At 36.4% G+C, this 9854-nt stretch overlaps 2 protein-coding genes across 5 annotated transcripts in view; one reads left to right on the top strand and one right to left on the bottom strand.

Moving 5' to 3' along the window:
• Positions 1 to 6618, top strand: LOC112526618 (actin-related protein 2). The gene is made up of 15 exons (XM_025136982.1): positions 1 to 260; positions 583 to 693; positions 965 to 1099; positions 1196 to 1267; positions 1381 to 1459; positions 1698 to 1747; positions 2407 to 2510; positions 2606 to 2674; positions 2755 to 2818; positions 3045 to 3113; positions 3533 to 3616; positions 4217 to 4275; positions 4567 to 4633; positions 4882 to 4965; positions 6173 to 6618. Exons 1-15 carry the CDS (start codon positions 219 to 221, stop codon positions 6245 to 6247), a joined length of 1164 nt encoding a protein of 387 aa, XP_024992750.1. The 5' UTR covers positions 1 to 218; the 3' UTR covers positions 6248 to 6618.
• Positions 6619 to 8552: 1934 nt separating this feature from the next.
• The window catches only part of LOC112512900 (membrane-anchored ubiquitin-fold protein 4), a 7537-nt gene continuing 6235 nt past the window's right edge, over positions 8553 to 9854 (bottom strand). For all 4 annotated transcript variants that reach the window (XM_025119038.1, XM_025119035.1, XM_025119044.1 and 1 more), the window contains exon 4: positions 8553 to 8908. In XM_025119038.1, the coding sequence (XP_024974806.1) occupies positions 8853 to 8908 (56 nt within the window). In that variant the 3' untranslated portion in view covers positions 8553 to 8852. The remainder of the gene's footprint in view (positions 8909 to 9854) is intronic.

The following is a 9854-nucleotide window of genomic DNA, read 5'->3' as shown; positions in this document are numbered from 1 at the left end:
TTTCATTCTACGCAGCGTCACCAACCCTCTTCTCTTACCTCACAGACTCAGTTTATACGCAAACCAAAGCAAATTAGTAACAAACACAAATGATCATTTAACTCGATCGCTGTTGAAGGTTTTCATGCTCACATCGTCGTCATCTTAATTCCTAATCCTGATTGAAGAAGTAGATCCATCGTTGTTGCTGTTGGTCCTTTCAGTTAAAGCGCTGTAAAATGGACAGCAAGAAGGTCATCGTTTGCGACAATGGCACTGGTGTAAGCGAATCAGCTCGTCAATTAAGCATTTTTTGTTGATCTCGATCTAATCGTCGGAAATTACTGTAGTCACGTTATTTACAAAGTCGATTGTTGAAAATTTGCTTATTGAATCTGTTTTTCTTATATTTTTGTTACTTTTCATTCAGACGAGAGCAGTTTAAGCTTCAAAATCTTACCAGTTTTTAGTGATTGAATTAATAAGCATTGACATGAATAGGAAGTACATCACTAATTTTAAGAAGTCTCTTGTGTCGAAGGAAGTAAAGATGGAAATATGTATCAATTTTTGTGATTCTAAAATTGCTAAATTTCAATGCAGTATGTCAAGTGTGGTTTTGCTGGAGAGAATTTTCCGACATCGGTATTTCCTTGTGTGGTGGGTAGGCCGATGTTGAGATACGAAGAAACTCTACTGGAACAAGAGTTGAAGGTGAATATACTTCTCTTCTCAACCAGAACTTCTGTGGTCTGGTTCATGTTATTATGCTGCTACTTTATTGTTGGATAAATTTAGAGCAGAAAATCACTTAGAGAATGTTCGTTGAGGTGTTAAGCTTTCCCCATAATACATACAAATGTCTGATGAATATACAAGTGCTTTGATTCATTCAACCAGTGATAGCCCCTTGTTTTACTGTTATAGCTGTTTATCAATTGATCTTTCATCATGGAAATGTTTCTTTGTCCACCGGTTCATACAGGACATTGTTGTTGGTGAAACCTGTTTGAATTTGAGGCATCAACTAGATATATCTTATCCCGTTAACAACGGCATTGTGCAAAGGTGGGATGACATGGGTCATGTTTGGGATCATGCTTTCTATAATGAACTCAAGGTGAGTGCCTGCTGCCTTTTGCTATGTTGTCCGAGAACTCAAAGTTTTAGCACCTGCTGCCTGTTGTCATAGGTCATCCATATTTTCTTTTGGCAGGTTGATCCATCAGAATGTAACATTTTGCTCACAGATCCGCCTCTCAATCCTTCAAGAAACAGGGAAAAAATGGTTTGTACTAACAATCTGCTTATAAAGTGGCTTTCGATTTACGGCTCTCAAGGAATACTATTGTTCTTAAATGCAGTATACAAACTTAATTTGGGATTAACCTTGATTTTTAGGTTGAGACTATGTTTGAGAAGTACAATTTTGCTGGTGTCTTCATCCAGATACAAGCTGTTTTAACATTGTATGCTCAAGGTGCTTATAGGGTAAAGGTTATAAGACTTGAATTTTGCTTCCTCTAATTGATATGGCATGGATTTTACTTGAACTACAACCTTCAGTGACAGCTATCCATGTCTTGTCTTTCATTGAGATTCATGTTTAAAGTAACCCCTCTTTCTAAAGTTTATATTTGATGCCTTTTGAAATTACTTGAAGAATTTGAGAATTAAATAAATATTATTCATCTAACCTTAATATTATGGCGGAACAGGTTTACTTACTGGATTAGTCATTGACGCTGGCGATGGTGTCACTCATGTGGTAAGCAATGCAACAATCATTACTGCTCAGTGCTTCCAACATAACAAGCACTCAACATATGTTACATGAAACCCTACTGCAGAAACCTAACACATCTGTGAATCCTGTTCAACAGATTGAAACAACACAGATAACAATCATCTTTTAACTTTGAGTAATTTTCTGCTCTTGCCAAATATTTAATGTTGCTTTGCTTAATATGGTAAAGATGTCATGGGAACCATGGAGAAGAAATATGTACATGTATGCATTGTAGGCAGGGACCAGAACATTAGGATGTATTAATTTTTGGAGTGATGGTTTTCTACGCTGCAAACATGATGCCTTCATAACATAGAAATTTCCCTATGCTGCACCTGACATCTCTTAACTGGAATACGGTTGTTGCCCTCATACATCCTTACACCTTGTTTTGCCAAATTTTGCTCTAGAAAACATCAATATCTACTCGTAGTGAAACCTAAAGTAGCAACTTACATCATTCGATATCTGTAGTCCAGAAGTAAAAGATTTCAATATCTTCAACATGCTTTTCTGGTCTATATATACTGATATTCCTGTTGTTCAACATTTCGACTGACTTCAATAGTTGAGATTACTAATATTATAAGAGACACACAGTGTGGATATTTTTTTTACTACTTGATGTGTTTCTCCAGGTTCCCGTTGTAGATGGCTACTCATTCCCTCATCTTACAAAGCGTATGAATGTTGCTGGACGCCACATAACATCATATCTTGTTGATTTACTGCTTAGGAGGGGGTGAGTCTCGATATGACCCTCCAAAGGTGTTATATTACTAATAATTATGCTTGTATCTTTGTTGAGACTCAAGTACTATTTTATCACATCTGAAGTTATGCAATGAATAAGAGTGCTGATTTCGAGACTGTTAGAGATATCAAAGAGAAGCTGTGCTACATTAGGTACTTATGTGAATTCACATGCTTTCATGACTCTTATTTGAACTTGCAATATGAAACATTGATCATTCTGTGTTTTGCAGTTATGATTATAAAAGAGAATATCAACTAGGACTTGAGACCACCATCCTCGTTAAAAATTATACTGTAAGTTATCTCTAAATTGTGTTTTTCTGGACAGTCTTAATGTAGGACCATTGTTAATTCTGAAGCATACAAGTTCTGATGGAGACATTTATATACAAGTGTTTGATCTTAAGACACTTTCCCAGTACACGTGTACTCTAGTTAGATTACTTTTTCCCCGATGGGAGGTTAGCATAGTTCATATCGAGGAAGTACACATTTTATTGAGGATGTTAAATTGCATCAGCTGCCAGATGGAAGGGTTATCAAAGTTGGTACTGAACGCTTTCAGGCCCCAGAAGCTCTTTTTACTCCGGTGAGTTGTATGCTTTGACTTTAATTTCTTAATTTACTCCATTTGGTTTTCACCATCTTTCTCTTCATACTAGATACAGTGACATACCCTTGTATGTGTTCTCTTACATGCACTGCTTGTAGGTTTTGCAAGATGAAAATGTGTATTTAGGATGGTTTGGACAATTATTTTTCTGCTTTATGCTCTTGTTTACTGCATATGCAACTTTTATACTTAAATTTCAGAACATCTTTTTACTACTAGCAACATTATTGTTATTGTCATTATCTCCATCACCATCACCATCACCATCATCACCACCACCACCACCACCAAAATGGCTACCATCATTATGAGTATCAAATCCACCATTTCCACTAACACCAATTAGTTATAATGATGTGGAAAGCAAGAAAGTTAATGTATGCTTCCCCTTGCAGGAACTCATAGATGTCGAAGGTGATGGAATTGCTGACATGGTATTCCACTGTATTCAGGAAATGGATATTGACAACCGTATGATGGTAACATTTTTAAAGCATATTCAATCACCTATGATTATTATATAGAAAGTTACTTTATAGTTTGACGTGTGACCAAATTATAATCACCCTTCCTAGAAAGGCATTAGTAGATTGGACCAAAGTGATTTTTTCATGATAAGGTTTCTTTCTTGAGCAAGGTCAGATGTTTGACTTCGGGAGTTAGTATGGTTTGGGGGAGACAGGCATCTATCCAACGTCATGAGTATTTGGACTATAACGGTTCCAATGAACAGTCACTTTTTGACAGTTGTATGTTCAGTTCAATCGTTGCTCATAGAATTGATACATATATCTCGCCCTTAGAGCTTATGGTTCTTATTTCTCTCGTTGCCACACCAACCCACAAAATGAGGAAAGAAGAGAAAGAAAAAACTCTTCATGATTTTGGAGTTGTAACTTCAGTCTACAGATTAAGATCTTGATTCTTGCCTATCAATATATATAGGATCTGCAACAAAGTGATATATTTGCCATAATTTGCTTGTGTACCAATAAAATATTCTATCTTTCTTATGCCAATTTCATGTCACATAGTGAAATTGCTTGGTTTTTTACTCTGATTATTTTTATATTTTGCAGCTCTACCAGCATATAGTTTTGAGTGGAGGGAGCACAATGTATCCAGGATTACCTAGTCGGTAGTACATCAGCATCCTCTTCGCTTTAGAGCTAAACTATTTTAGATTATTCCTTTCTTCTTATTATTTCTGGTCTAACTTTTTAGAATCTTTATGGAATCAGGATATTCTCTAAACACTTTAAGAAACCACCACATGGAGCTGTTTTACATCACAATAGAGAACCTTTCCGCCTTAGAATTGGACCAAGTGCATCATATTATATACAATTACGACATCTTTTGCTTCTTTGTTAGAGTTCATGATTAGTTGTTTCATTCAAGGGCTTACTGGAGTGGTATTTTTGTACAGGCTAGAGAGAGAAATCTTAGATCGTTATCTTGAAGTTGTCTTGAAAGGCAACAAAGTTGGATTGAAGGTAATACCTGAAATTCACTTGCTCATAATTTCTGTGAACACACACATTTCATCTACTGGTCCTTGAACGGGATCAACATCCAACCTTTGTTATCTTTCTTTTGTTCTCAAAATCATTCTAAGAATGTTCGTCTAACCAATACCAGCATGGAAATTGAGGTTTTACTTTTTTATTGGGGATGAAAATCCAATTTGAAGCCTTTTATTTCCCAAGTCTCATCTCATCTTTTCTATTTATTCCCAATACAGAAATTGCGGTTGCGCATTGAAGATCCACCACGAAGGAAGCATATGGTGTACCTTGGGGGAGCGGTACTTGCAGGAATCATGAAGGTCTTTCTATTTCCATTGATCCCAAGTCTGTAGGAAAAAGCACTAGGCACTCTTAAGATTTCAACATTTAGATCCTCTCCAGGCCTTGCTTTTATCTCTATACTTTGTTTTGTTGATAACTTCAGTAATTTGTACCACGTTTAGAATTCACTTCATTAATAAATCCCCATACACATTAGGCTTTGATTGGGAAAAAAGGACGTTTAGGAACCAAAACTGACTTAGGGCCTGCTTGTTAGCAGCTTAATGAGACTAAAAGCTTATTCGGTCAACTATACATGACTGTTTAGTAGTGACTTAATGATATAGAAAATGGCTTATTCATAAAGCTTCTATTTGGGAGCTTTATGCTGAAAGCGAAGTTTTTTTCAAACCTGCCCCTCCAAGTTAAAAAACACGCTCCTTCCATCTATGAAAAAACCCTATCAAACAAAAACTGTCCCAATCTTCACAGACAGATCAATCCACACAAAACTTTTTTAACACAGGACTTGATGAAAACCAACCAAATAGCCCCTTAGTTTCGATAGACTTGTAGAGCATAAGAAAAGTACCGTATTAAACTGTTTTCAGAGGACTGCCCAATTATGAAGTCCTTAATCTTCAACACTAAGATCAATTGCATTCTAAGGGAGTCTCTAATTTTGGACTTCAGGTAGTTTCATACTAATATCAAAAAAATACTTTAGGCTGGTATGCAAATATTTCATCTTATGAAAGAGTATCTGGATTGCCTTAATTTATTTTGGTTATATATCATCGGGTCATTGTTGGTTTGATTTTAAACTATCGACCAAGAAAGGACATTTTAAGCAACATGGAAAGATGGTGCAACGCATAGTATATTGGCCTGCCTGTGTGCATAATTACGCAATAGATGCTAGGGGTTGAGTCTTGGTGAGAAGGAGGTTATGGTGAGAAAGTGAACCATTCTCACCAATAACTCTTATACTCACACGATGCCTCGTCTAGACTGTAAGATCCCACATTAGATGGGGAGGTGAACTAAGGTTGCCTTATAAGGGATTGGATACCAGACGCGTTTTAAAACCATGAGTTCAAGTGTGTGGACAAAACGGAGAATATATGGTACGGTTGGTGTGGGATGTTACATACATGGTAGTGATTAGCTCTCGTTTTTTTTTACATATTGTTTTGGTGGGAATTTAGGTGATTAATTACTGAAATGCGAAATGAATTGTTGCAGGATGCACCTGAATTTTGGATTAGCAGACAAGATTATCTGGAGGAAGGAGTTGGTTGTCTAAGCAAGTGTGGTTAGGCAAAGGAATCTGCCAATTCATTATTACTCCTTGGCGTTATCCATATTTAAGGATCGTATTACGACAGCAATATTTGAAGCAGAGATCGATTTCCACAGTTAAGGAGTGGAACATTCCAAAGTCAAGTGACCACAAATGCTTGTAGGAATTATGTGGTCACTACTCCTTTTCTACTTATGTTGATTATTGTCGGTATAACCTTTGAATTGCTGTTCAACCAAGTAGATAGATCGAAAGTAACGATGTTAGTGGTTAAGAAACGTTAGCCAAACCAGTTATATGTTCCAAGTCTCAGAGTGAAACAGATATCCATGTGTTCGTTTGTGTTTATTTGGAGCTGGAATGTTCAGTTGGCTCATGCCTTTTCACTTTATTTCTTGTTTTTCTTCTAGGTGGAGTTCCAAACAACTACAATAACTGAACCTCGGCTGGTACAAAACTGTGTTATGTAAGGGTGAATTTGGCACAATAGACATGACAGAATAATACAGGAATCACTGGTCTATTTTTAGTACTACTTTTATGTGGAATAGACAGAGTTAATAGGTCTATTCCACATTTATCTTATGAAATAAGGTGGAATAAACCTATATTTACGAATATAACTTCAAAATAAAACATATTATATCCTAAAACATCAAAGATGTATACTTTACATTTTATTTATTCTTTAAAATTTATTTATTATATTTTATGCTCTTTAAACTTTTATTTTACTATTCTCAAATACTATTTTTATATGTTTTCTATATTTTGATTAATTTATGTAATTTATTAAATATTAATAGTAAAAAATAACATAGAAAAAGTATAAAATGGAAATTGGAAACTATATAAACTCTATATTTATATGTCATTTTAATTGTCTAGACGAAAACTTTCTAATGATATAAATTTTGTTATAAAAAATATTTATTTTTATTATAATTTAATAAATTACATAAATTAATCAAAATATTATTAAAAAAATCATTATGGACAGATTGGTCATTTTATTTGTTCTGACTTACCAAACGATAAACAACAATTCTGTCTTGTTATATTTGCATTCCAAACGCACCGAACACAAAAAGGCAAATGTCTTCTAAAGGATCTAAGCAATTGTTCGGCAGTGTCAATCAATCCTTAATGTCGGAGTATCCAAAGCATCATCTTCCTCATAACCATCCAAAAAGTTGTTGCAGCAGAAAAACTGTTAATTCTATCATGGCACGGATGTCTATTTCTTGAATTATTGGTCTTGTTGTGATAATTACCCATTGGCCCATCTTTCCTTTCATGTTGATCCTAAACATCTTCTGACATTGAATAGTAATTTCCATAACCATAAGAGAATAATTTATTGGTTCTTTAGCAATTCTAACACTTCTACATAAACGATTTTTGTCCATCATCCATATTGGAGAATGATATTTGTCCTTGACAATTTGTTTTTGATAACACCGTCTGGAACTTGAACTGGACTCATTCCTTTTTTTTATTACATCTAAAGAGCTCATCGTTACCGTTCTTGAAGTAACCATTGGCGGGTACCGACAGATTTCTGATCATAATCCTAAAAGCTATACTTATTGTTGGTTTAGAGTACCCTCGTTTGAGGAAAAAGAACCAAGCGCACCAACACAACTCCACTTCTTAGAGTTTGAGTGGAAACTTCAAGAGAAGAACCGCCGACACTAACATAGTTGATTCTAGGGTGGTATGTTTGTAGAAACCCGACTAGGGTTCGAGTCTAGCTAGCAGCTGCAACATTATGTCACAATCCTTCGGAGATTAGGCTTTTTGTGAGCAATGGGCTCTTAAGCCAGCCATCTAGCATGCCCTTATGTAGATTTGCCTCCCACATACTCTCAGAATAGGGTAGTGTTGGCCGGCTTGAGAATTTCCGATCAAAAAAAAAAATCAGTGGTTGAAGTTGGTTCTGAAACTTCCTCAAGAAAATGGATACCACGAACAAGAATTGTCGTTTTCGCTGCAAAAATCCAAATTCACAACCTATGAGGGCAACCGATACAAGTACACGGCCATACTGTTTCTTGTTAACCATAGGTGTCCGGACAAGCTTACACGCTCAACTAATCCCAAGGACCCTGCTCTGTGCTAGAGAACAGCCAGGGAAATCCTCAGTGGCGGCCTTGCAGGACTCGAACCGGTAATCTCTGAGGAGGATCCACAAAAACCCAATCCTTATTACCAGTGGAACTAACCCCACAAGACCATATTTGAAACCTCCAGTTCATGCAATTGTCCCAAGTAGTAATTGAAAAAAAGGCATACCAAATCTGGTTTTTCAGATATTGGGTCTTACAAGAACATGTCCAACTTTGATAGATAAATGGTAAAACATAGAGAATCGAAGCATCTTGAGGGAGGAGTTGTATTCACTGAAGCCGAAGCTACAAATTTACTTTACACCTTAAAAGCAACAAATTTTACATAAAAACACACTACACATACGAAACAAGAATGTGATGATGTCCCCCTGGCCTAGCCTCCACCAAACAATGCAATAATTTGGTATGGCACTGTTTACACATTATTTTCCCCACTGGAATTCCGACGACGTCCGCCGGATGAATTTGAACAAACAAACTCAATAACTTCTCACAATATGGTACATGCACACATGTTTTTCTTTGGAGCTTCGTCCATCTTCTTTTCTGTTTGGGTTATATACATCAAAAGGAACTTATTTTCAGAAACTACACTATCAAAAATTTGATTGCTTAAATGCATAAATGACTTTGGTCACAACATTCTCTGGAGTGCAACACACTCATGACATTGTGGTTCAGTAGATGTCCATAACAAATCAGCAAATTAAGAGTGGTGGTACTTAGGAAGCATTAGAGGTTTCACCATTATAAAGATTAATGGGACTCAACTTGCTGCTGATGAGGAGGGGTTCACATCTATTTGTGATTTTAGTGTGATTATGATTTACGTGAGATCAACCTTATGATAAGGCAAACATAAGTGAGTTATGAAGTGCAGAGTGCACTCACAAATGTTGCTTCTATCACCTTAGATCGTCATAAGCCGGGAGTCAAGGGGGCTGCACCCCTTGCGTGGTCCAAGGGGGAGAGCCTAATTCCTAAGTATCGAGGATGAGAGCCACTGGTCCTTATAGTCAGAGCCTCTAGACCTTCAGGGTCTCTTGGTCCATATGATCAGAGCTCTATAACCCTTCTGACGTTGCTTCTGATCCTGAGACAGTTGTAGCTGCTCTCAGATCTTATTTGTTAATGATTGTAACCGCCATGCAGTTATGTCTTAACCGTTTTAACCCCTCGTAACAGTCGATTTCTCATATACACTCGATTTTTAAGGTTAGAGTATTCATTTTGGATTATCCCAAATACGAAATTCATGATACCCAAGGCTTTAAGGGACGAATTATTGTATTCGGGAAACGAACTTTCAGCGATCCAAAGTGATTATTCAGTCCATGTATCATCTCAAATCTCCAATTTCCTTACTACATCATTATTCAATATTTATTTGTTACTGTTACAAAACTACTTATAAAGGATGCAGCCTTCACAAGAGTTATAAACAGTTAAATGAACAGTAACCTGCTGGGCAGAAAAAAGGGCAGGTGGGTGG

Source organism: Cynara cardunculus (assembly GCF_001531365.2).
Source record: "Cynara cardunculus var. scolymus isolate 2C chromosome LG 1, CcrdV1, whole genome shotgun sequence".
Lineage (NCBI taxonomy): Eukaryota > Viridiplantae > Streptophyta > Magnoliopsida > Asterales > Asteraceae > Cynara > Cynara cardunculus.
Note: the sequence above shows the minus strand (reverse complement) of the source record. Positions and strands in the feature narration are given on the sequence as shown.